General features: G+C 42.5%; 2 protein-coding genes and 1 long non-coding RNA gene across 14 annotated transcripts in view; 2 read left to right on the top strand and 1 right to left on the bottom strand.

Annotated features, from left to right (window-relative positions):
- Nucleotides 1–2,546: 2,546 nt before the first annotated feature.
- Nucleotides 2,547–3,195, top strand: h2ax (H2A.X variant histone). Its single transcript, XM_085288807.1, has one exon. It carries the CDS (start codon nt 2,623–2,625, stop codon nt 3,049–3,051), a length of 429 nt encoding a protein of 142 aa, XP_085144933.1. The 5' UTR covers nt 2,547–2,622; the 3' UTR covers nt 3,052–3,195.
- A 2,650-nt stretch (nt 3,196–5,845) lies between these two features.
- The window catches only part of phldb1a (pleckstrin homology-like domain, family B, member 1a), a 29,531-nt gene continuing 8,752 nt past the window's right edge, over nt 5,846–26,624 (top strand). Inside the window, exons 1-21 of one of the 12 annotated variants that reach the window (XM_085288791.1) lie at nt 5,846–5,994; nt 10,774–10,872; nt 11,566–11,689; nt 12,427–12,597; nt 13,596–13,718; nt 14,882–15,942; nt 19,634–19,861; nt 19,942–20,073; nt 20,236–20,373; nt 20,916–21,044; nt 22,776–22,931; nt 23,016–23,126; nt 23,252–23,341; nt 23,452–23,589; nt 23,929–24,051; nt 24,227–24,388; nt 24,563–24,703; nt 25,051–25,161; nt 25,239–25,317; nt 25,864–26,008; nt 26,305–26,395. In XM_085288791.1, the coding sequence (XP_085144917.1) occupies nt 10,813–10,872; nt 11,566–11,689; nt 12,427–12,597; nt 13,596–13,718; nt 14,882–15,942; nt 19,634–19,861; nt 19,942–20,073; nt 20,236–20,373; nt 20,916–21,044; nt 22,776–22,931; nt 23,016–23,126; nt 23,252–23,341; nt 23,452–23,589; nt 23,929–24,051; nt 24,227–24,388; nt 24,563–24,703; nt 25,051–25,161; nt 25,239–25,317; nt 25,864–26,008; nt 26,305–26,395 (3,513 nt within the window). In that variant the 5' untranslated portion in view covers nt 5,846–5,994; nt 10,774–10,812. Of the gene's footprint in view, nt 5,995–6,434; nt 6,479–9,005; nt 9,172–10,743; nt 10,873–11,565; nt 11,704–12,426; nt 12,598–12,953; nt 13,221–13,595; nt 13,719–14,881; nt 15,943–19,633; nt 19,862–19,941; nt 20,074–20,235; nt 20,374–20,915; nt 21,045–22,775; nt 22,932–23,015; nt 23,127–23,251; nt 23,342–23,451; nt 23,590–23,928; nt 24,052–24,226; nt 24,389–24,562; nt 24,704–25,050; nt 25,162–25,238; nt 25,318–25,863; nt 26,009–26,304; nt 26,396–26,624 lie in introns of those variants that run through there. The other 11 variants (XM_085288792.1, XM_085288790.1, XM_085288793.1 and 8 more) reach the window with 11 other exon arrangements.
- LOC146565575 (uncharacterized) overlaps nt 13,527–26,624 on the bottom strand; it is a 30,948-nt gene continuing 17,850 nt past the window's right edge. The window contains exons 2-5 of the long non-coding RNA XR_014894132.1: nt 20,160–20,296; nt 19,978–20,052; nt 19,614–19,832; nt 13,527–13,715 (exon numbers count right to left, since the gene is read on the bottom strand). This is a non-coding gene — a long non-coding RNA (uncharacterized LOC146565575). The remainder of the gene's footprint in view (nt 13,716–19,613; nt 19,833–19,977; nt 20,053–20,159; nt 20,297–26,624) is intronic.

Here is a 26,624-nt window from a genome sequence, read left to right as displayed (position 1 = left end):
AAATTACACTGGAAATATTAATTAAGCTGCTCCAATAATTATCACTTTGGCTTTTTTTTTTTTTTTTTTAATTTTCACTCCCCCCACCCCAACCAGTCGCGGCAGATGACTGTCCCTTCCTGAGGCTGGTTCTGTCGAAGGTTTCTTCCTTTTTAAAGGGAGTTTTTCCTTCCCACTGTCGCTAAATGCTTGCTCATAGGGAATCTTCTGATTGCTGGGGTGGCCAAAACTCTAGGGGAAGTAGCAATTCTTGTGAAAATTAAAAAAAAAAAAAAGCCTACCAATATTCAAAGCAGAGCAGCGGACACCTTACCATCACATCAGTCCTTTAATCCGACCTAAAACACCATGTTTACAGAAATAAATTCCATACAAATTGGAAATAAATTGTTGTTTTTGATTGTTTATAAATATATAGTGCTACCCTTCAGCCTCCTAGTAGACATACCTGTGTTATCCCCAACTCTTTGTGAATGGTAACCATGGCCATTGATCAGTGGGCTTTAATCAGTGGTTGTTGATCAATGGTCATGATAATTTGCATAATAATGATGAAGGAACTGACCTCACAGCCCATTGTTCCTTCAGTGGGCTGGTTTCAGTCATTATGCAGATGTACTGTTTATAACATAGGTGTCAAACTCTGGCCCGCAGCCAAATTTGGCCCGCAGCCTAATTACATTTGGCCCGCGAAGCCATACCAAATTACTATTAGAGCTGGCCTACCGGTATTATACAGCTAATATATATATTGTTTAGTATTAAGCTTTGCTTGTTCCATATTCAGTTTTTCAGCAAAACTTATTTGAGTCCATAAGAAAAGATTCACTCTTAAATCTGGAGGAAGATTTTTTTTTCAATAAATATTAATGTTAGCCCGCAACTTCGTTCCATTTTTGAATTTTGGCCCACTGTGTATTTGAGTTTGACACCCCTGGTTTATAAGATTGGGGAAATCTTCAGTTAGCTGAGACTGAAGAAGTCACTTGGATGAGTGATGAAAAGTTTCTCCCACTGAAAACGCTACGTCCAGATGAACAGAATTTAAACTTTTGGAGACACATGTGAATACATCGAAGAACAACTTGGGTTTAGTATCTTACCCAGCTCTTACAGTGAAAATGATTAAACCAATGGCATTAAGGCACCAGTCTTCTAATATATTAGTAACAATATGTAACTTTCACTTCTACAATTACTATTGATATTTCACACACACAAAATATACATCGATTAGCCTGTCTTGTGTGACATTTCATGCGGTCTTGGTGGGTGGGGGTTGCCTGCTAGCGTGGGGGCCCCAAGTAATTGCTTAGTCTGCTAATGCTGCTTGCTGGCTCTCAGTTATATGTTTTCATCAAAATCAAATTTACTTGAAAAAGTGCACAAAAGAAATGTGGTTCCAGGTATGATTAGCTAAAAAAGGTCTGACCAGATACGTGCATGGCATATAAACCAAACTATACACGGGACACATAGTGCAGAGTAAGGCACTCACATACTGTATGGCTATTAAACCTGTTCTTAGTTTAAATATCTGAGGATGATAAAGATGGGGACTGCTGTTGTTAAGTTTGAGAAGAGCACATTTCCTCTCAGACCTGCAGTAGAAGACACTCAGGTCAATAGGTCTTTGTTTGGATGCAGTGGGGGATGGTGTCCTGTAGTTTTCCAAAGTCTTGCAGGCCTCTCCATACCGATGGTCATAAGATGAGAGCCCCTTTACAGCATTTTATTCTTTCAAGGGTAGCTTCTTTTTGAAGCGGTTTGGTTTTCAGTTTAGTTTTTATTGTTAAAAATATTTGGATTTTGTTTAGTATTAGATGTATTTATTTATTAATAAGATTCTTGTTAGGGGAAATATTTAAGGAATTCTGAATAGGTATTACAATTGGAATACAAAAAGGTCTACTTGAAACTCACTTATGTAGACACACTAGTCGAAATAAATGTGTATGTATAACTATTACATGCATGGACGGGTGGGAACATTTGACCAATGAGTAAATCTAGAAACATTTCCTGTTGGTACACAATAATGTTGTATTTTTTTAACTTCAGTTAAATTATTAGTTAAAAACAGCTTTATATTTTGGTGTAAAGTTTAATCATTTTGGCACACAGATCTTCGATGTTATTTGCCACGTGGTCATACTTCGTCCAGGTTTTTGCACTGGTCAGCGCGTACGAAGCTTGGCTTCCAATACACACACATCAGGGGGTTAAATGTTCCATTTAACTTTTACCGCAGAGCTGGTCTGCGCGCCAAAAAATTTAAAGTTGGAGGGAAGATAATCGATTGGCTTTCTGGCTCCTCCTTTTTTACTTTTGACCCACTGACAGAAAGCAGTAACAGTAACAGCCAATCGACCGTGCGTCTTCCTTTTAGACTCCATCGTGATTGTTTACAAACCAGGAGAGATCCACCAATAGTAATTAATTTTCTCTCACGACGTTTCTGTCAGGGCCAATCAGATAACAGCACTTTTATTCCAAAACCCAATGGCAGGTTAGGGCGGGACAAAGCGCGAGGTTTATATAGAGGCTGCGATTTCTTCTTCATCACTAGCAAACCAACGACTGCTGTGGTTCGATTCCGAAGAACTATTTAAATAACCAACGATGTCTGGAAGAGGTAAAACTGGAGCAAAGGCACGTGCCAAGGCTAAGACCCGCAGCTCTCGCGCCGGTCTGCAGTTCCCCGTCGGCCGTGTCCACCGTCTTCTCCGCAAGGGAAACTACGCAGAAAGAGTTGGCGCCGGGGCCCCAGTTTACCTGGCCGCGGTCCTGGAGTACCTCACCGCTGAGATCCTGGAGTTGGCCGGCAATGCTGCCAGAGACAACAAGAAGACTCGTATCATCCCTCGCCACCTCCAGCTAGCTGTACGCAACGACGAGGAGCTGAACAAACTCCTCGGTGGCGTGACCATCGCACAGGGAGGCGTCCTGCCCAACATCCAGGCCGTCCTGCTGCCCAAGAAGACCGGCCAGTCTGCACCGAGCTCCGGCAAAGCGGGAAAGAAGGCCTCCTCTCAGTCACAGGAGTATTAGCTTGCTAGCTAATAACTCTTAACACCCAACGGTCCTTTTAAGGGCCACCCACTCCTAATTGAAAGAGCAACTTTTCCTGATTATTGCTGTCTTGCATCCCCTTTCGCATGATTTTTATTTAATAAAAAGTCTGTTTTGTAAGCACTGATGTATTCTGCTGATTTCAGGCTAATCGATGCTACTTGCTAGTTTTGGAGACCTGCTAGCCTGGCCGGTTGAGCTGAATTTCAGACTGGTGGTCTCTAACCCCACTGATTATACCGTGAGCTCGAGAGTTGTAATATAACACTATTCATTTACCACAGGGCTTTGTTTCATGACCGGCGGTTAACAAACAAGGAAAACAAAAATGGCCTCCACTTATCAACATTTACTGTGGGTACATGGGCCAGAGCCTGAAACACCGGTTGCATTTCACCTTATTAGTAGCATGACTGAGCAGCTTTTGTGGTGACTGATTACAAATTACTTTTGGTTTGGCAGAAAGGGCTCTTTAGTATGCATTTGTGGCTGAAATAATGATCTGTGTAGGCATATTGTATTATATGTATTGCGTATTGCGTATTTCCATCTAAAGCATAACATGCTACAAATAACTCACCCTAATCTGAGTTTCAGCTCTCAAAAGTGTTCATATGCACAGAGCAGTTTTAAATTTGTATCCATTTTGAAGGGTTTCCTGCACCACAATGACCAACAGACCTAACAGCCTCAATCAATGACTATATTTTTGGAGTAATAAGTAATATCACTGTAAAGTGAAACGCACCCATTAGGAAGGGAAGATTATTTGCATACATGCTCTTTTTATCCTGCATTAGTGTTCCTTGGGTATATGCCTGAGAAATTGGAGCTCTAGTAACCCATTTCTAGAATTAAGGTGGGGTGTTTTACCATTTGTTTTGTATTTGCTTCCACCTTTATCTTTGCGTATGAGCGACCTGAATAATATGTTTGTTTGTTCAAAGTGTGGTTAAAGCTTGAAAAACATGCCAACGGCTCATTCTCCTTAAAGCTCCAGGTGTTTCCTCGTTACATGTGAAGAAACCGGCAGCTGCAGTTTACCAGCACAGTGACGTCTGACCCAGTATGCACAGCTCCTGTGCAGCAGCCGTACCACTGAGGAATAATTTGAGTAATATATTTCATTATTCCGAAGCACAGAATAATTAGATGTTAGGCAGTAAATTATCTCCACATAGATCAGGGGTGACAGACATGAGGCCCGGGGCCAGAACTGACCCAGCAGACTCCAGTCCGACTCACTGGACAGCTTTGGAAAATGTGAAGAAGGGTGAAAATTTAGTACTTTTAACTGTGTTTTCATACGTTTTACACTATCTACTATAGAAATTTCAGTTTTACAATCCACAGTTTAAAAAACAAAAAAAAAAGAGACATTTTCTGTGAATTAACAACACTTTTTCTTTGGAACAAAAGTTGGCTTGCAGAATGAGTTTGACATCTTTGCCATAGATCATAAGCATTTATGAGCATTGATTGAAGATGTCTCAAATAGTGCATCACAACAAGACACCTGCTAACAGACAGTTGTTCATTCTGCTTTTCAAAGTGCTCAAAATACCTTTAATTCCCCATCAAGGAAAGAAAGCATTTGGCAGAAATTACACCAAACTTTCAGTCAGTGGAAACATGACATCTTGAGTGTAATTCCCAAATGCTGCCACCAGGGGTCACCATGTGATGTTTGAAAAAGTTCACAAAATGACTTGTGGCATAAACTGATTGTTGCCCATATGTGTTTTTATTTAACAACTATTGAAGACAGATCACTGTCTGTGCTGACAGATGTGCACCATAAGCCATTTCATAACACGGAGGAAAGAAAGGATTTCAACTGTTACATAAAATAGTACGACATCTGAAAAAACACAGCAAAGCACTATTTTAAAGTGTCATTAGTATATGCCCAGCTATAATACATAATTAATCCTTTTGTGGGATCCATAACTGATAAAATGATTGGTTGTTTTATATCAGAGGTGGGGATGGATTACGTATTTTCTCATTAAACCTCAGTCATGTGCAGCTAAACTCACCCGTAACCTTTCCACAGGACATATTTCAGTCTGCTTTGAGTGCTTTATAGCGGCAAAAGCAGCATGACGCACCAAGTTTGAGCCGAGCCCAGGACAGGCTGAACCAATTACTCGGGCTTGACAACGTGTCCAACACCAACATCCAGGCTAAAAATTCCAGCTCAGAAGGAAAAACCCCGGTGTCCACTGGCTGTTTTAACTATAATTTTCTGAGTTGACATTTTCACAGTCTCTAAATTTACTGGTGATGCTCTTTTCAGCTGTTTGTGGCAACAACAAAAAAAGATCTCTGATAAAACAGTCATTTTGGTCGTTTCATGGAATTTGTTGGCTTTCCTTCTGCAAGTTTTGAAGTTTTGATTTTCATTATCCACAAAACACCTCGTATGTTAATTACAGTTTGGTGAAGCTGTGACTGGAACAAAAGCAAATATCTAGACTGAAAAGAAGGGTTTTTCCAAGTTCATGGGTAATCTTTGTTTATACAGCATCTGAAAAGTAATAGAGTTTAGATGTACTCAAGCTGCTGTGAAATAAACAACTATATTTGTCTGAACATGAGAAAATCTTGGTATAAGCAACAAATCTGTGAGAAACAAAGTTATACATGGACACAGAAGGACCTGCTTAATGAAGGGAAAGAGGAATGATGAGTGGGAAGAGAAAAAAAAAGAGGGCTGGAAAGAGGGGGGTTGGATCTGCTACAATGATGTTCAGACACACCGAAACATTCACTTTGAACGTTACTCAACAGCAGCGAAGATGCTCGAGAAAAGAACTGGAAGACTTTTCACATGAAAGCTTGGGAGGATGCCTTGTCTTGTGTTTTTAATCTTTGGACTGAATCATACTGCAGAAGAGGAGATGTTCCTTTCGAGCTTGGGTATGGGAAAACAAAAATATTTATTTGAGTGTTTGTATGTGTGTGTGGAAGACAGAAGGGCATCACCAGGGTTTTGCGGCAGGTTACGCATCTTTGCATTATCTTTAAAGGCAGGCTTTTGATTTAACTGGGAGGCATGAGCAGGTGAAAGTCATCTGACAGGGAGAAAAATAGGAGCCAAACCCAGGTGGCTCTGAATGGACACTTTAGTGTGTGTGTGTGAGAGAGAGAGAGGGAGAGAGTTCTCAGGCTGTCTTTGGTGAAATAACAGTATGGTGAGGTATTTCTCCGACATGCCAGTGAGGTGCAACTGTGCCTGAGTGAGTATAGCTTTCTTGCTATGAGGGAACTTTGCTTGTTTACATGTAAATAAGTATCTGATGAGTCCATACAGACATACTAAAAAAGCTGAAGAAGACAAGTGGACAGATGTCACGCGTGAAGACAGTCCATTGGTTTTGTGGGCAGCTCAAACTCTTTTGCGGTAATGTCTCTAATTTCCTGTTGTTCACTAGTTCGTTTGGCTTTGTGCCTTTTCTGAGCATCATTTGACTAATCACATGATTTGAGCTGGTACTGTTTTTTCTCAGTGTGACTGGATTTGTTTCAATTTAGCCAATCAGGAGGTTTGAATGGCATTCTTGTGTGTGTGCATTATTACTGTACAGCAGCAATGTTCTGATATTATTCCAAAAATGAGACCCGGTGTTTCCCATAACTCTACAAACAATTTGGGCTGCAGATGTTCTGTGATCGCTCCACGATCACCGCCTCCTTCTGGATAGTATTTCCTGTCCTGAGCTGAGCCTCGCCAACCCCTCAACATGTGGCATCAGAATAATTACAGGTTACATTTAGGTTAAGGTTTGTCTAAAAGGAAATGTTTTGTTTTGTCCTGTCAGTGTTAAGGGAAGGGGTAGGATTGATGCTTGGTCTGAGAGGAAGTAAAGAGTGAGACCCTCAATTTAAGGCAATGAAATCTGCGTTATGTGTAAGCTGCTTCTCATCAAGCTTCCTACACAGCCTGCATGAGTGTTGACTGCCTGAGCCCCCACTTGCATAATTGTTGCCATCTTCACTGTTTCCACCTGCAGCCTAATGTCATCCTGCAGAGACCTGCAGACATCTGTTTCACAGTGTGTAACTGCAGGGTTCACAAGCTGACTGATCCAAACCTCCTACCAGACAAGCAGTTCAGTATCTGTGGGAAATCACACGCTCACAGCATAGCTTGTTTTGGACTTTTATTATTATCATCTCAGAGTGCTCACAGCCAGGCTGAGATATCACTGCAGACAGTTCAGAAAGACTGAAAAGTTCATCTTCAACTTTCTTTGCCTGCCTGGACTTTTGTGCATCTGCAAGCTACTTTGCAACCCACCTCCCCACCAACTCCACTTTACCTGCTTTGTCTGACTTCATTTATATACTTTCCTCTATGAGAATTACACTGTGGTACTGGGCAGCATGGTGGCACAGTGGTTAGCAATGTTTTTCCCCTGCCTTACATAGTTCAGTGACATGCTGTTAGTAAGGTTAGGTTAACTACTGATTGTCAATCGGCCATAGGTGTGAATGGTTGATTGTCTCTCTTTCTTAGCCATGTGACATACCTGTGCAGGGTCAACCCCACCTGATGCACCATGGCAGCTGGGATAGGCTCCTGCAATCCCGAATTGGATAAGTGGACGCAAATGGATGGATGGTCTTTAGTCTATGTTTTAATAATTATTACTATCGTCATGGCAACTGCAGAACTGAAGAAGCCTCTCAGATGAGAGGTGAAAGGTTTATTCTTTCCAAGCTCCTTAGATTATCTTCATGGTAGTGCTCCTTGATTAAAGTAATATATTGATATCCACTTGGGTACCTATCTATATAAGTAAGTAAGCAGCTATCTATTCTGTTAAAGAAAGATATGTGGAAACTCCTTGGCCCACTAGATAACTGCATTCACCATTTATCTTTCAGATGTTCCATTTCGTTAAATAATAAAGACTGCATTGTATTCAAAAATCACTTCCATCTGCTTGTTCACATGGATGAACAGCTATATGGGGATTTCCATTGTAATCACCATTTAAAGGTCATTTAGTAAACTTTACCCCCTCAGCTGTAGCCTCCACATGATCGCTGAGGACTCAAAACACAAACCTTATCTGCAGACCTCTGCAGTCTTCAGTCCATCGGGTTACTAAGCTGCCTCTGTTTGTTTGTTTTCATTCTCCTCAGTGAGTCATCATCCGTCTCACTTCCTCCCTCTACTCTCTGGCCGCCGACCATGGGAAAAGCCTTGAGAGATCAATAGTGGAGGCTTTCTCCCACTCTCTTCTACTCTCTCTGTGTTTGTCTGTAAGCCAAATAGTTCCTGTGGGATGTCTGAAAAGATGCTCACATGTGTTCGCTCACTTCCTGTGGACCTTTCATATCGCTCTGCTCCATCATTACACAGTGGAAGCATTGTAATCCACCGTCGTCCATTTAGTTAGCGTTATCATAAAGTGTTGTTCGACAGTTTTCCAGAGTGGAAACACTTCTTTTGGAGTTCGTTGCATCAGCGGTCCAGAGCTCAGAGCAGGAAGTCAGAGGACACAAGGTCTTTTCCATCACCGCCTCCTACACTTTATGTTATTTCCTGCATGGGTTAGACTCTTAACACCTGCTTAACCCATAGACACTTTTAAGGAGACAGCCCCGCCTTGTGTGATTGGGCGGTGCGGTCCATTTGAACTTTCATTTAATGGAAAGCTTGTTGAGAGCCTGAACATTTCAACCATTCTCTCAGCAGGATGTGAACTCTGTGCAGAGCTAATTCTGGAGTGTTCTGAAACTGCATGTTCGGGTGAAGTTATTTACTCATAATTGCCAAAAAAAGGAGAAGCAATCAATATGGAGGAATTGGGAGTATGTTTTGGAGGGCAGTGCCTGGTTCCCCTCTACTGTTTGTAACTGTAATCTGATGTAATTCTGCACCGGGATGGGCAGGAGAAGGGGTTGGGAGGAGGGAAATAGCAGAGGAACTCAGTGAGTGAATGAAAAAAGCAAGGAGCTAGACATACACAATAATGTGGACACTGCTCTATGTGCTAGCAACTGTCAGGCAAACCCATGGACCCAGCTTTTGTCTGGACTTAGCAAGAGTAAAGAGATGGTAAAAGCTGCCTGTCTGTCAGTGAAGTAAGTAAACACTTGGCTGTTTTCACCAGCACTGTTGTGCTAATATCTTCTCTTTGTAATATAACTCTATTTTATTTCATGTTTTTTATTGATCATTACAGCTGTTAGATTTTCTGTGTATTCCTCAGATTTTTCATTGTTCACTCTAAACCAAAGTCATTTCTCTTTAAAAGTGGCAGCCCAGTCTGTGTGGCAGGCAAGTATCTATTTTCAGAAGCTTGTGGCAGCTCTGAAGGGCATAACTGCCTCCATAATGACAGGTTACTATGCGAGGGCCTGCATTCGCAAGCATTAAAACTGTTCCTCTGCCTGGGTGTGTACGTTAAATTACTGAGGCTTTTTGGAGCAGGAGCATATGTGTTTGTGTGTGTGAGTGTGTGAGTGAGGCAGACAGAGGCACATTAGCCTGCCCACTCTCCTGTCCTGTGTCTGACTGCGTGGCTCAAAGAGGCCCAGTGTTGACAGGCAGTGGGGCTGACAGCAGAGGCGCGAGGGGTCCTGTGTCAGTGACGAATAGAGGGGATGGTCTGTTCTTCGTGTCACTGGGTCCTCTGAGATTCGCACACTGGACGCGATTGTCAGACGTATGCGGTTTCACCCAGCAGCCTTGCCTGGAGTGACATCAGACGCAGACTGAACGCCCTGTTGTGTAAAAACGCCGTGAGCTAAACTTGGAGCACGCTGGATATTTAAATCTTTTTTAATTAATCAGTGATGACAACATAGGCCGACAAAGAGCTCAGGCCCTTAAAAAAGTGTCTGTGGGAATGACGTGTCTTCTGTGCACTATAACAAACACCGCAAGACATGTCACAGAGTTTAAACCGAATCATTCAAGCACAGTGGCACTGGCGGCGTTGAGCTCTACTTTGAAATGTAAAACCAAGAGTCAAGCACGACACACAGCAGCTTTTCATCCTCGGGTAGACACAACAGACATTAGATAGTAAGGTAGTTGCGTCTACTCTAGTTTTGCTTAGATGCCCAGATGGCAAAACAAGTGATAGTGAAAGATGCGGATGGGAGCTTTTAGTGGAAATATGAATGAGTCATCCGGGCTGCCTATGTGTTTGTGCGTGTTTGTTTGAGCCATGTCTAGTCCTCATGGCTTGTTGTAGCTCTCCTGTCTGACTGGAGGAAGACGAGCAGACAGCCGGCTCTAATCTGCAACATGTTTCTGCAGACAGTTTGGACTGTTTGTTTGTAAGATCACGGTGACTCACCACAGCCAGACGAAGCAGTCATCTGACCCCTGATGAGTAAAGCACCTGCAGAGCCAGCTCAAACCTTCTGCTATATATCCAAAGCACATTTCACATAAAATCTGTGGTTGCTATTGTTGTGTTTGTTGCTCTCATTCTCGAACGTTTTTTTTTTTTTTTTTTAAAGGCTGAGGCATAAATCAATAGCAGCTTTCTTGATGGATTGCTCTGTGTTTAGTTCTGAAGAAACAATTACTCTGTACAACGGTTTGGTCACATGGGCTTATAACTGGGACAGAAGAGCTTCTATGGAAAGCACTGTTCTCATTGTAGTACAACTGTAGTAGCAGTATTCCCAGTGCTCCCATTCATGCCCTGCCACTCTGTCTCTGCGCTTCAGGACCTTCATGAGTCGGATAACTCTGCCAGTCCAGCCGACATGGACCGCATGAGCAGGAATAAAGTGGAGCATGGGCGACAAACGCACCAGGTCTTACAGGTGAGGCATTTCTTCCTGCGGTGCCACTGACTATTTATAGCAGACACAAGTTAAGATAAATTGTAACTTGTTTTACTAGCAGCATCTGTTGTAAGTCAGCTTTATTCAGCATTACTGAGAGGTTTACGCGTTTAAAAGCAGGAGCATAGCAGTAATATCAGCTTCACATCCATTAGTGCAAGCTTTCAGAGCAAGCATATCTGGTTTTATAGCACAAGACTATAAGTGTAGTAATGTAAGTGTGCTTTTGCTCTAACTTTTCTGACTTTCTTTCTACAACTCTTTATTTTTAACTCTTTATTTTTTAACAAATACGTCTGACTTTGCCAAATAAAATCAGTCATTATCCTATTAAAATGATCCCAGTGTTTCCCAGCTGCAGACAGACATCTGGGTTGTGCACGGATTTATTTCCAGCATCACAAAATGTAGCTGACTATTGAACTAATGCCATGTACAACACATAAGAATTTGTCCATCTGTAAATCTTATTCATGGGAGAGAAAAAAAGCCACATTACTGGGTGAGGCCTGTAGTGCAATCCAACTCAGGCTTAATTACATGCTATATGTTATGTTGTGACACGCTGTTTACTTCATGCATACAGATCCAAATATTACCCACTACTATTGTCTTAAACAGATCCTTATGCTGTGTAAAAATAACTCTGATGATGTTTTATTATTTTAACAGAGCACTCCGCTCGACTTGATTGAAACAGGCAAATCCCTCAAAGTCCAGGCAGAGCGCCCCCACCTGGTCAGCCTGGGAAGTGGACGCCTGAGCACAGCCATCACTTTACTACCACTGCTGGAAGGTCACAACCCTTATGTGTGTGTGTGTGGTTTTGAGAATATATCTGTGTGTTTGGTTGACAGTTAGGGTCTCAACTGGAGAATTATAATCATAAGTGGAGTCTACTGTATTTTACTGACACTTCCTTAAGTGGAATTGCCAAATGTGAGGCAATTGTTCTTTAATAAGTAAGCAGCACAGAATGTCAAGAGTAATGAAGTGACAGTGACTGATGACACACTAACTTCTGAGCGTGTTGTTGTTACTTGTACTGAGGCACACTTACAAATGCTGCCTGTGATTTCCTTGCACCATTTGTCTCTGTCTTCCCCCGAGCCTTAACATTTCACAGGAGAGAGAGGAGAGGCTGTGGCACCCCAGAGAAAAGAGGGGATTTGTGTGTGTGTGTGTGTGCTCCATTTCCTCTGTGCTAAAATATAAATATAGTATGTGTTTGTGTCAGGCTATATTTACTGTACCTACAGACAAAATGTAACTGATAACCTAAGAACAACACACCAGGGTCAGCAGATGGGTGTATTAATTTCCACTGATGAGATCCCTGTTATCTGTCAGGCTAAACACACCTCCTGAGACCTACACCTGTTATTTAACATGAGTTCATAAGCTGGTTCCATTTGTGACTCAACTCACATCATCACTGGCTTTGAACTGCAGGTCTAAGAATGTTTTACTAATGTATTTCGAACCACATGACTCTCCAAAATTATTGACAGATGTTTTTCTTTCTTGTTGCAGGGAAAACCACGCTGGGCAGTGAGGGGACAGATATCCCCCTGCAGGGCCCCGGCATCGCAGCTAAGCATTGCTACATTGAAAACCAGGGAGGCAACATCACCTTGTACCCATGTGGAAACCAGTGCTCAGCAGATGGCGTTCGCCTCACCAAACCTTATCGGCTTACTCAAGGTAGCACCGTCACAGGCTTAAGTAACTAAAATAACTGCTCTTTACCCTGTTTACCAGTTTTACCAAAATACAAAATATAAACCTGATGGTGACAGACTGAGTAGGGCAAACAGTTGCTTTTGCAGAGCCGCAATAGAAAATAAAATGTTGAGTATCCGAATGTCTAAATTAAGGCTACGTTGATAAAAACACTGCCAGGCGTCACGATGACAAAACAATTCCAAGCCCTTCCGGTAACATGCATAGTTGCTATAAAAAAAAAAAGACATTACAGTCCCACCCCCCTCAGTCCCCTCTCTATAAGATCCAAGCCAGCAGCTATACCAAAATGTCATTTGAAGCCGGTATGTGTGGAGGCAGCAGCTGCTGAACAAGAATACTTCAGGCTTTGCTTCATTCAAAGGACAACTGAAAAAGACCAGTACTCGTAAATGGAGGAAATGGCTTTGTTTATACATCATAAGGAACAACGATGCGGGTCTATGGACTCTAAAGGATCAGCTACATGTTAAACTTCGTGTGGAATATCAGTACAAAACTTCAGGAGTATCAGGGATTCTTGAAAGACTCCAGAAATGCAAGCTACTGATGAGGAGCTGATTTCACTTACCGGTTAATTACATGTAAGTTGAACTAGTCAGCTCATGTTAGTTAACAAGTCAAAACTTTGTTTAGGAGGTTCAAACTCGGCATTTCATCATCAAAAAAGAAAGAAATCTTTATTTTACCACCTCATCTGGTGGTTTGCAATCACACCTCACTCACCTTCCAGTGCACCGATTACTGACAAAGGAAAGCATGAATTGGTCTGCATACTGTAGGACACATGCAGTGGTCTGTAAAAAGTATAAAGTTGTAAGATCTAAATTAAATTATAATGTTTGGAAAAAATACATAGATTAACAACAGTCCAGTTTTATTGCTGTAGATTTATTGTGATATGAATGATGTTGACAGCAAATAAAGTTTTGTATGTCCATGGCCGCCTCCCCTGGCAGGGTGCATGCTGTGCTTCGGTCAGTCGGCCTTTTTCCGTTTCAACCATCCCGAAGAGGCTCAGAGGATGAAGAGCATGCTACCAGAGGGGACCCGCGGGCTGAGCGCCACAAAAACTCCATCTGGTAAAGATCCCATTTTAATGATTATTAAATGCAAACACCATTCCAACATTTCCTGTGTTCCTAATATAATCTTGTTGCAACAACTGTGTGTACGAGGGTTGCACAGTTTGCTCAGCAGCTATTCTGGGCAGAGCAAATGCTTTGGGCACACAAACCACTTTGGAGTCATAATTTCCTGCTGTAAAAGTCAATCAGTTCCTGTTAAAGTTGAATAGGTGCCTTACAATTTGACACTGTTTAGTTTAAAGTGATTAAGAGGCCGGATGTCTGGGTAGAATGACATTCAGACATCAAACTTTAGGTGGTTGCCTTTTTAAAATACCCACAGATCAAGGCTTAGATCCTTGTTAGTGAGATTTTAAGCAGTAAACAAAATCTGACTGAGATACTTGTTGCAAAAGCGAAAAAGTCAAACATTTTCAGCCCTGCTAGTCTTGACGTTTGAGTGAAATATTATTATCTTTGACAGGATGCAGAAATAGCTTGTTCAGAGCTAATTATCTGTGGCCTACATTGTGATCTACTCCACTTAAATCTGTGATTCTCGCTCAGTGTGTGACCTCGTTGCACAAAAAGATTGCTGTAATCTTTTCTTGCTTTTAATATGTCAGCTGTTACACTTACATTTGTGTTATGTTATACTACTCTGGCCCACCGCCTACTGTAACTGCTGCCCTGTGCTCTAGGTGATATTTAGAATCTATTCTCCTCTGACCTTACTGCTCTGGCTGTCAGTGCCTGAACAGTAAGAGCCGCCACACCCTGCCCACTGTGTTCACTCTTTCCTGACCAAACCCTGATTTCATCTGCTCTGAATGAGGTACATGGCTGTCGATGTATATTTAGCTGCTTTGGATCCCTTTAGGATTGCAGCACAGCTAAGGAGCATCCCGACCACTGGTTCATACAGGAACCTATGGGCTCCAAGACATTTATCACTATTAAGCCACTATGTATGAATGTGCGTGTGCAACAACATGCGCAGGCGGGGTGTGTTTTTCCTTGTGTGGACTGACCCTCTGTGTCCTGGAGCCGTCCTGAGGCATGGTGGAGGTCAAAAGGACAAAGATGTCACACTGAGTGTTTATGTGTTTGCTCAACTGTCTTCTCCCTTTATTCAGCAGGAATGCTCATGCACAAGTGTTTCTGTCTTCCTCCTGCAGACCCCCATAAGGCTCTGAATGGGAACCATGACTCCAAAATTAACAGTATGGCAAAAACCTTGCAGGACTCTTTGGTGCTCAAGACTTCATCATCACCGGGGATTGGTAAACATCCCGTTCCCCCAGACATGCTCAATGGAACTAGCAACTCCAAAATAGATGTCTCAATTTATGAGAACAGCAGCAGCTTCCTGGGCCATAACCTTGACAGCAAAACACCTGCCCGGTTACCTCATACCAATCACACCCCTGTCCCGCATCCACGGCCCTCACTCTCTGTGGCTGCAAGTGGTACCAGTGGAAGTCAAAAGGCCCAGGAGAGTCCAAAGCCTCTGAGGAACGCAAGGGCAGAGGCAACATCATGCCCCACACAACATATCAGGGGGTCAGGACAGAGCGCAGAAAACTTAAGCCAAAGCCACAAACCATCATCCATCAAGTTTTACCCAAAGACTCCGTCAAGCCCTCAATTAAGGGGTTCCACCCTACAGAAGAGATCCCAGAGCCCCTTGCGAGAGCAGGTTCAGTCTCTTTCCCATGTAGACATATCTCAAAGGGTCATTACTCCAGACTCGTCTGGGTCCACCGCCCTGAGGGTGCCCGGCAGAGGGACCTCAGGATCGCAGGGTTCGGCTCTGCCCCTTCCCTCACAGGGCTTCAATGCTAACCCCATCCTAGAGAGCCCCCAGGGCAACCGCAAACTCACGACTCCTTCAAAAGCAGAAGTCATGCGGGCACTGTATGCCCAGAGTCCATCACCACTCCCTGGGCTGGAGAAGGAGCAGGGAAGCAGGCAGTCAAGGCCTGCGCCAGGAAATGCCATGGTCTCAAGCTTAGGCTCTGCATCTGGCTTGTCTCCTGTCGCTAGCCCTCATAGCGTAAGAAAGACTTCTTTTCCGACTGCCAAGGGATCATCCGGCAAGGACCCAAATCTTCCAAAACCATACACTCGGGAACGTAAAAACAGCATCTCTGAGATCAGCGACAATGAGGACGAGCTGCTTGAATACCATCGCTGGCAGAGAGAGGAGAGGCTGCGTGAGCAGGAAATGGAGAAACTGGTAAGTGAACATCAATACTGGTTTGCAGTTGTGGAAACAAGTATAAGTGCAGTGTTCAATCTCTTTTTAGCAGTGTTTGAATCTTGTTTGATTGTAGAAAGGAAATAAACGTATTTGGTTTATTTTCCACGCTATGAACAGAGATCTTTAGCTTCATACACAGCAATAAAAACAACACAGGACTATGAATGAAGACTAAGACTACAGGGATAACAAAGTGTATGACTATAAAGGGCATAAACACAGTTAAGTAGAAGAGGCACTGCTGGCATAGCAGACTCCATGTCTGCTTTCATGTCTTCTCTAAATCCTGTTGCATACTTCCAGCAGCTCATCTCCTCTGAGCATTACTGGAATGGTCAGCCCATGTGGCCCGAATGACACGGAGTGAACATTCTTCCAGAAGTGTTGGGGTCCAGAGCGGAGGGTCGGGCTGGTTATTTACCAAGAGAATGAGCTGCTTTTACTTTCAAAGCTATCTGCGCTCGACTCAAGGCTCTTTCCTATTTGTACCCACACTCGATCACAGATCGTATACTTGTAATCCATCTTCAGTCTACTCCTCACACACACCACCCCCTACCCAACCCCCATACATCAGCCCCACCTCATCCTGCCGGCTTAGTGACAGCTGAAGCGCCCACCTCAGCGGCTGGTCGCTGCCTGGCCTTCATGTCCGCACTCTATTTAAGGACCCAAAGGGTTTCTGGTAACAAATAAAATAGTTGCTACTTGAGCGACTCTAGAATTGTGTTGAGTCACCTGCAGTGTCATGTGTAGACAACGTTGCCTACTACCCAAGGAGTTAAAGAACAGATATTTCTTGAACTAAGCGTGTGCTGGTTAGTTTTTTTCCCTTGTGATCTATATTTGAATTTATTTCTTTATAAGCCTGTCTTGTCTGGCAGCTCTTGGAATCAAAATTGGGATCTGAATTCACTATTGTGTCAAATATATTTGCTTTTCCAAAATGAGCACTATATACTCTCTTTAGGCTCCTCTTGTTCATTTTTGTTATTGTTCTTAAGTGCAAGTGTAATATGGCAATGCCGGGCTTGACAGGCATGAAGAAAGAGTAAGAAAAGGGCCAAGAAAGCAGGTGAAAAGACAGAAATAAGAGGACTTTACATAAGTGGAAAATCTATATCTATGTGTATATATATTTTAATTTAATTCCAGTATTTGACTTTAGTTTTTCACAAGCTAAAAGCAGTATCATTTGCTGTTTTGTCAAACACCTTCCTATGCAGAAGCTTTATGAAACTTTACTGAGTAATAGCACACATATAGAAATCATATGTTCTGACTCGACCAACCACTTTGTGACCATTTTAATAGGCAACTGTAATATTAACTAATTATTGTAAAGTCAGATAATAATTATGTAGAGGTTTGGCTCATTAGCTTATTTGCATGAAGGCCAGTGTGGGATAGCCGGACTCTGATCAGAGGTTAAAAAGATTTTTTTGGCTTAATTTGACAGAAAGGTTGGAAAAGTGCCTTAAGTGTAAACCTGGCTCCTACTAAGAATGAAAAGTTAAATTATGAGCTTTAGCAGTTTCTAGAAGTTTTTTTATTTTTCTTTTTACATTAATTTTCCGGGGGCTTTGATCTGTGTTGCCATGTGGTGTTTAGCAATCTCGCTTCAAAGCCAGTCCTGGGCTCAGACCTGCCTGTTATTTTTCTCTCGTTTCCCTCAGTATCTGTAACTGCATGGGTTTTGTCCACGTGCCCTGGTTTATTGTCTGTTAGGTAGATTTATAACTTGTTTAAGCAAGAATGGTTGTCTGTCTTTGTGTGTCAGCCCTGTGATAATCCAGCTCTCTCCCAGTGTCAGCTGGAGCAGTGATTCTCTCCTGCCCTCTCGTTTTTACCACACAGTCTTGGTTCTTTAGTAGAATGGCGCTAACAAACCCCACTGGCATGTAGAGAAACATTTTCAGGGCCTTTAATACGTTCTTGTTTTTTAGTATCATAATCTTGTATTAAACCCTAAAACACACAAATTGCAGACCTGCTGGGACAGACAAAAGGAGGATATCCTCTCAGTAAAATACATTCCTATATTTGGCAAGCCACACTCTTGGCACAGTTGGCACAGACGCAGAACCCACCTATAGTTATAATATTGCCTGCACTTTAAAACCCTATTCTGCAGGTTATCTCTCAGGAAAAGCAAAGGGCATTGTCAGAGAGGAAGTAATGCAATAGAGAATTTAATTTTAGCACCACTTCCACTGAGAAGTGGCCACAGGGTATTTTTGAGAGAGAGCTGGAGTTAATTGAGAAAGTTTCCTTTATAAGACATGAAATTCATGCATTTGCTTCGTTGGTTATAGTAACAACTCATACAGTCACGTGGAACAGAAAAGTACACACTCGTTCAATATGAAATCCATCGTTCTACAGTGAGGAAGATTATTCACTAGTGTAAACGTTCAAGACACTTGCCAATCCTCCCAGGAGTGGAGATCATTGCAAAAATTACCTCATGGACAATTATTGGACAAAATATTATAAAATATTACAATTATAAAAAACAACCAACAAGCATGGCTTCTGACAGTGGCCCTCATTTACTAATATGTGTGTGGAAATGTTGTTATAAAGTGCATATGCTAAATTTTCTTCGGGTTTATGAAATGTGGGCACTCCCCATTTTTTCTTTATAATGAAACGCATTTACCTTTAGGTGAAGCAGACACTGTGGTGAAGTGGAGAAACTGGTCGCTTGTTAATGAAGTTAATGAAAATCTAGATTCTCCAGCATCTGGAGATCTGAAAATCTAAGATATTTATGTAAATACATATTTTTCAGAATAACTGTGCTCCATGAGACAACATCTCAGAGGTATTAAAATAATTTGTATTGTGCCTACTGATGCAAACTAAGGGTGAAACTAAGTAAGAATTAATGTTGAATCATCAACTTAAAACCTGCTTTACTATGCTCACTTGTATTAAAAATGTAATAACATATAGCTTAAAATAATTAGCGTTACAATCTATAAAACCATTTTATGGTTTACGTTGACTTTATATCTATATATTTAGCCCCTTTTCCTAATCTAGAATGTCATTTCATAGTTTTCACAGTACTGCTTTTTTCCCTCAGACAGTCTGAGGGGTAAATCTTGCAACAACAGAGCTGGTGGTTTTAACTGGCTGATTTTTTTATGTAGCAGACAAAAGCAGAGTACAGGAAGAAGCACATTGGGTACAATTGTACCTCGTATTGCCAGACTCCTCGCTGGAATGATGATTACATACTCCACATCATTTTAGTATTAAAGCAAACATGCTATTGTCTGCTGTAATGAGAGACAACACTGGGCCACAAGTTCAAACCATGTGAGATGATGCAGTAGGCAAAAAATAAGTTTGTAAAAAAGTGCAACATCTACCGCAATACATTCATCCAGCACACACAGATCTTGCATTGTTGGGATTTCTTAGTTACAGCAGACTGTGTTTTCATAAACAACTCAAGCAGCTCAGACAGGTTTGACCAAGAAGCCCCCTCCCGAGAGACAGTCTGCATCAGCTTCAGCCCTGCTGCTATCGGGTTACTGTTGTCCCATGCCAGCGGCAGAGGGACAGCTGCCTAAATGGGACAATGTCACTCAAGGACACGAATCTATACAGTGATCTCTAATATCAGCCGTGCTTACATTTTGCATGTCTTCTAAAGGAGCGACAGAGACTGGAGACCATCCTGAATTTGTGCGCAGAGTATAATCATGAGGACGGCTCTGTGGAGCTGGAGAAGAGTGGTCTGCTGGGTGCTGGTAGAGGACTTTGTTCAGACTCGAGAGGGGGGATGGCTCTCCCGGGAGACGGCCGAAACCAGAGGGTGAGAGAGAACGACGAGGAAATCCAGAGAGAGGAGTCTAGCAGCACAGAGAGCACGCACCAAGAGGTAAAATATACATCCTAGTGTTAAATGATGTGGCTGATCTGAATTGTGTTATTTTTATTAATATGTAAATCTGCACTCAGTGTGAAGAGCTGTTAGCTGGACAGGAGGAGATTTACCTGGAGGAGGAGAGGAACAGGATCCTGGCCAGGGTTGATGATTTGAAACACAGAGTCAGTGAGCTGGAGCAGCAGCTGCAAGAGACCAAACATGAGGTCAGCAGGCACACATGTACACTGCCGTTTATAACCATTAATGAAATATTTCACCTTTTAGCTTGCGTGCTCTTAGATCAACTCACCAATGCAGCAAGAGGAGCAGAAGCTCTTTATAGTATTTGTTTAACTTGCAGACTCTGACTCCATATTTGTCTGTAGGTGGAGATGGAGCAAGCCCTGCTGCAGGCAGAGTGGCGGGCAGAACAGGAGCAGGTGGAGGCTGAAAATGAAATAATCTCTCAGCTACAGCTCAAACTCAACCAGCTGGACAAGGCCACCCAGAAAGAGAAGGACAAGGTGGGCGTAAATCCAGTAGGCGTTGATTTTACATGTACAAACTGCACGTGAATAACATGTTCTTGAATCTGAACACGTGAATCTCACTCATTCATCATGAATATGCAAATATTCTAGATACACTAAAATCTACATATAGACAATCTTGTCAGCTGACTTGCACTGCTTATGTCGAAAACACAAGAGACACATGCACACATCTGTTTAAAAAACACAGAGTAAAAGAACAACTTCAAGTCTTGCCGAATGTGATCAAAAGTGCTTATGAGATATGCAGAAGCTCTTTTAATTATATTTAATAATTACATTTTACCAAATGCTCTAAACATCTTAAATGCATAACACCTCTGCTTGGCCTAACCTCTAGTTCCTCTAAATCTTCTCTAACTTGCCTTGATTACCAGTTAGCCTCCAAGCCTGACTGCATGAATTTGAGTTACCCGTGATTTTATTTTTCTCCTTGGTGTTGTACGTGTGTCTGAATGTGGGCATAACTGTGTGCACGTATGTGTGTGTGTGTGTGTATTTCTGTGTGTTTTTAGGGGAGGGCTAATGTGTCGGCTGAGCGGAAGGCCCTGGAAAAGCAGAGGAATGAGTACAATGAGCTGAAGAGGCAGTTTGATAAGTGCCCCTTGTCTCTAAGGGAACAGTTACAGGAGCAGCTCAGCAGGGTCAGTGTTCTCACGCAGCCCACAGGCTGGCAATAGTGAGTTATAATATACAGAATACTGCAATACTGCACAGAAGCGACACTGACTCTGTCTTGAAGCACTCAGAACTACTCATAAGTCTGTGCATTTCCTCATTTTCTCTTGTGCTTCATCAAATACACCAGGTTTATCATGTTAATGTTACCTGTAATCGTCAGTGCACAAAAGGAATCTCATTCAGCAGGTTTTAGTCTGCTGCTTATTCGCTGCCATTCCCTCATTCTGGATGCTTGACAATGTCAGTCTCAATTAGTAATAAATATTAATATTATTAACAGCTTTGCTCTAAAATGTGCTTGCCTTCTAGTAGAAAATGAGTTCGAAAACCTTGAGTAATTTTCACTCAAACCCAATTTCAACTCCAGTGTGTCGCCTTGCCTGTACCACTTTTGTCAATGAATTCAAAGAAAAGACTAAAAAAAACCAGGTTGTTATACTCAAAGAAAACTCCCCAACCTTGCTACACATGCTAGTCAGCTAACGAGTTGTAAGTTGTTTAAACTGTTCACTTACGTCTGAGACGTTATGCTGGGAGCCCTCAGTAGCCCAGGCAACGTTTAGTGAGCCAGCAGCCCCTTCTATTGGACAGCAACAATGTTTAGTTGCTATCCTGCAAGAAAAGAAGGCTGCTAGTGCAAACATTGCTAACTTTAGCCTTAATTTAGCTAACCAATATGGCATTGTGTGTGGGTATGTGCAAAGTTATGTGTGGAAGTATCAGCAGGATTTAAAATACAGTCAGGTTTTTGAAGAATGTGGTTTAATAGTCCATGTCCATAAAAACTATGCTACATGTTTTCTCCTGTATGGTCAGCTAGAAAATGACTTTCCAGGAACATCGACAGAAAGAACCATTGCTTACACAAAAGTAGGCCTTATTAAGTACAGTATTAAATAAGCAAATAGAAAAGGTTAAAGGGGCAAAGACAGTTTCTGTGCTATGTTTCTTTAGCAAGTGGTGGTCAGTGAATATTTTCAGCTGCTGATTGATTTGCGGCAGTTTATTCCTTAAACTGTATTTAACAGATGCACCTAACCTACAGGTAACACTGATTCCTTTATAAATTCCTGTTTCTGAAGCCTCTGCTTAGGAGTTTTAGGTGGTCCTATCTTAGATTTTTGAAAGCAGGCGTAAAGGAGGTAGCTCGCTGTGAAACAAAAACACACTGCATGCTGATACATTAGAGAATTGTTTACCACAAAGTAGCTCACCTAAAGCATACATTGTCCTTTCTGAATCTAATTGGGGCTGTGTTGTTGTATTTTGTATTTACCTAGTGATTGAGACCATAAATACTTAAGTGAAGTGTTTACTGAGGTTATGGATCATGTGAGCAGAAGGGTAGTTTCCGATAGATATACTTTACATGAAGTTTGTTTGTTTTTGCAGTTAGAGAAGTCACCTCCTGCTGGTTTTTGGAAATATTGCAGGTTTAGACCAGAAGCTACATTCATCTTTTACATGCACTGGATTGCTGCCAGATAATGCATTGGCAAATAAACAAACATGTTGAAAATAAAAAGAAATGTGTCACTCAAGGGAGTAACATGTGCCAAGTTGTGAATACATAGTTGTTGTTTTTTTGGTCTTTTCATTGTCATTTTATTAACAAAAAAACTACATAGGATATGACCAGCCTCACCCTTTAATAGCATTTCACAGATTTCAATAAGTTCTCTGTTTGTGCACAGAAAGCTGAAGCTCTGGAGTCTGGGACCAAGCAGTTTGAGGAGCTGGAGTTCTGCCAGCTGGAAGAGGAGAGCCGTCTAGAGGAGAAGAAGGAAGCTCAGAGCTCACAACTGCTCCAAGAGCGAGCCGAGTATCACTGCAGCGTGGCCAAGAGGAAGGTGGGGATACATGGCAGAAAACATGCACAGTTTTTGTGTAGAAGCTGACCTCCAGAAGAAGAAACTAGTTGTGTTGATTTGCAGGAAAAGATGGCTGCTCTGGAAGCTCAGGTAAAGCAGCTGGGGTTACAGGCATCTCAAGACTGTGAAAGGCTGGCAAAGGACAGGACAGTGACTTTGCATCTGTTACAAAAGGTTAGCCTGTCACTGTTCAATAACCTACTCTAAAGTGCATTGCGTACACATCATATGGTGATTCAAACATGCAATTATAACTTGCTACGCAACACCTGAATATCCATGTTGGTTCTGGCTTTCAGGAACAAGACATGCTGTGCGCCCTGGAGAAGAAATACCACACGCTGACAGGAGGGAGAAACTTTCCAAAGCCCGGTGGCAGCATGAAAGAGGTGAGCAGGTACATGCGAAGCATCACGTCACAACCACCAGTGGTGTCTGAGCTGGAGGAAAATTACTGCAAAGTGGAACTTCTTTTTACTCAGGTCAACTTTTTAAACAGGAATTGCTTCACATCAGCGAGCCCGACCTTATTTATGTGGACGGTTCTCCTCATAGTCCCTGTCCCTCCTTTGCCTCCTTCTCCTCCTCATCCTCTCACATCCCCTCCCCCGAGCTATATCCTGTCAGGCTACAAGAGGTAAATCTCGAGAGAGCCTAACAGATCCTAACTCTTGTGTTTCTGCAATTTAAAAAAATGGGCATGACGGTGTGTGGTAGCGTTTACTGACAAACAGCAGCGAGCTTGCAGTGTGTTTGTCAGTAGGTCAACTTTCTGCCTTTCTCTACATCTGCCCTGTGATTGTTTGAGGCTTGCAAGACGAGCTTTGGTGGTTAAACTGTATGAATGTTAGACATTCATTTCACAGACAGTGGGGTAGTGGAGTGTGTTGAAACATCGTCGGGTTTGCTTTGTGAGTCTTTTGAATTAAGCGAGTGCCGCTCCTTCAGCCTTCTTCTGCTGTGGCTGTCGATGCAGGAGTACCTCAGGATGTCTGATGTCTATAGGATGTATGGAAATGCTTCTCTGCAGCCTCACTCTTCCTCTCCTGCTGCTCTCCACTGCCTCTCCCTCACTGTAACTCCAGCTTTGCCAACTGAGGTAGATCTCTTTTCTGCTCTTTGCAACACTCTGATATGTTTCTCTGATATGTCATAGTACTAAAACCAAGAAAAGTATACTAACATTACCTCCAGATGTCATTCCTCACCTTCTGCTCTCTGCTCATGTTCCGATTTGTTTTGTGTCTATGTCATGCTTCTATGTCTGTGTAAAGGAGTACATCACAGTCAGTCAGTTAAGTCAGATCTTTGGGATGCAGCGAGTCAATCCCTCCTCTTCCTCCTCCTCTATGCCAGCATTCCAACTCGCCTCCTCTGAATCCACCTTCTCATGCCACACAACTGCACGTGGTCCTTCCTCCTTTCTCTCTGCACAGGTTTGTTCATTTGCAGCCATCCACCGAATTGCTGTGATCTTCGTTTCTGTCCTAGCTTGATATTATCACAAGGACTAGCCGGTAGTCTTTTCTACCTGCCTGATGCTTCTGTTAATGATGCTGTTGCTCTGCTGCTCCCTTTTTCCTTTGCCTGAACGCTTTACATCACCGCAGAGCCAACCTGAGCTGAGCAGGAATGCATTGCCTCCTCTTAATCTTGAGCGCTGGTACCAGGAAATCATGGCAGCTGGAGAGCCTCAGCCATGCCCTCCACCACTGCCTGCAAAGTCTTTTGCCACACGCAGACACGGGCAGGTAAATTCACTTAAGCTCTCCGGGCACCTTTTAGAGTCTTGCTAAAGGGCACTAAAGCAATATAGACGTCATTAGTTATGCCACTGTTCATATATTTAAGACTAGAAAGCCCTCTAGTGGGGAAAAGGGTTAAGGTAACAATCAATGCTTTCAGACAACATATGAGCTAAATTAGGATGGGACAGAACAAAACATTTATATATTTAATTTAATGCGTCACAACACAAAACACAAAGTACACCATGAAAATCAACATCTTGTTCAACTGCAGGTCACAAAATGCTAAACTGAAATCAAAGCATTCTACATTTATGAACTTATTGAGTAAGCGGTTTTTCCTTTCTCAGCTGTCAAAGTCCAAATCAGAAGGTGAAGTTGGACAGGTTTCATCAAACAGAAGCACCACGTTGTTGCCACACTCCAGTGGTGCTACACAGGAGAAAAATGCTTCCACAAAGGTCAGTTTCACACAGCTGAACTGTAATCAGTAAACTGTAAAGTCTACTCCACCTGATCCTTTTTATGTGTTTCTTAGGGGTTGCACTTAGCGCTGAGAGAGATGTCAAACCCACTGGAGATGGACTCCAGGAGGCAGTTGGCTTTGCCGAGCAGAGGTAACAGAGTCCATCAGTCCATGCATAGTCTCAGCTTGTGTGTCCACTGTCATGATAAAGACTACAAGGTGTGCACTGCAATTCTGAGCTACAAAACGTCCCGTAGCCACGTTTGCTGTATTCCGGGATGCAGCAAGGTACATCCAAAGGTTGCAAAGCAATTAACCATGAAGGTGTAAAAACTCCCTTATTGTTTTGCGGGCGCCCATAAATTGTTTGTACGCGCCTTAATGTGCTAACTGATAACCTAGAATTACACCTTCTCATACAGGCATTTAAATTTTTCTCTAAATAAAACAAACAATTAGAGAAAACTGATGAAGGCCATAGCGTTTAAATTGCTTCAGAACAGCTCTTCACAAACCAGTAGGTGATGTCACAGTTGCTATGTCCATCTTTGACTACAGTTTATGGTGGGGCTGTGTTTTTCTGTGTCCTTGCTGTCTGGATGCGATTTTCATCTAAAAGTAGCAATGACCTGTCACCAGCAGTAGAGGGTGGTGTAAGTCTGTCACACTTTACTCTGTGTCCTCTCTGCCTGCACAGATACATCTCCCACAGTCCATCACGCCATCTTGCATCACCAGCTGCCACCCAGTGGCAACCAGGCGTATGACACCCTGAGTCTGGAAAGCTCAGACAGCATGGAGACCAGCGTCTCCACCGGCAACTCCGCCTGTACCCCAGAAAGGTGAGAGGCTGGCTCTGTTTCCATGGGAACACTCAAGTCTGCCCTGTCTCTCAGGAGAAGGGTCACTGCTGCTTTGTTCCCGTGACAACATGTTTTCTTACACGCCTGCTCACGTGTCTCCTAGGTACACTGACTGTTGCTATACCAGCCAGCTCTAGTTTCCAGTTATTTTGTGAAGTTTACTGATGTTAATGACTGTGTCTGGCTCTCCTGCTGTTTCCAGTGTTTGTTTCCACGCATGTCTGTTTGCTTTTTGCTTTTTGTCATCAAATGCTCCTTTATTCTGTGTCTTGTAGCGCCTGTGGCTTAGAGGCCCAGAGGATAGAAGAGATGGAAAAGATGCTGAAGGAAGCGCAGCAGGAGAAAGCCAGACTGATTGAGAACAGAGTGAGTTCCCAACTTTTAGTTCTGACATAAAAAAAAGGCTCCATTTTTAACATGGCTGAACATCGGAATCCTCTTTATTTCAAAAGCTGGAACAAACAGTCACATCCATTAATCGTAGGTAATATTGGTTTCAATAATCAGCTGTTTTTGCCATTTTTTAAAACTAAAAATCCTTAATTCACATATGCGGGAGTTATTATAGTTTTTACATTTTTATATTGTTTATATA

The sequence above is a fragment of the Mchenga conophoros genome, linkage group LG10 (genome assembly GCF_057382185.1).
Source record: "Mchenga conophoros isolate Kocher_MC1m ecotype Shallow Benthic linkage group LG10, M_conophoros_male_GT1.1, whole genome shotgun sequence".
Classification (NCBI taxonomy): Eukaryota; Metazoa; Chordata; class Actinopteri; order Cichliformes; family Cichlidae; genus Mchenga; species Mchenga conophoros.
Note: the sequence above shows the minus strand (reverse complement) of the source record. Positions and strands in the feature narration are given on the sequence as shown.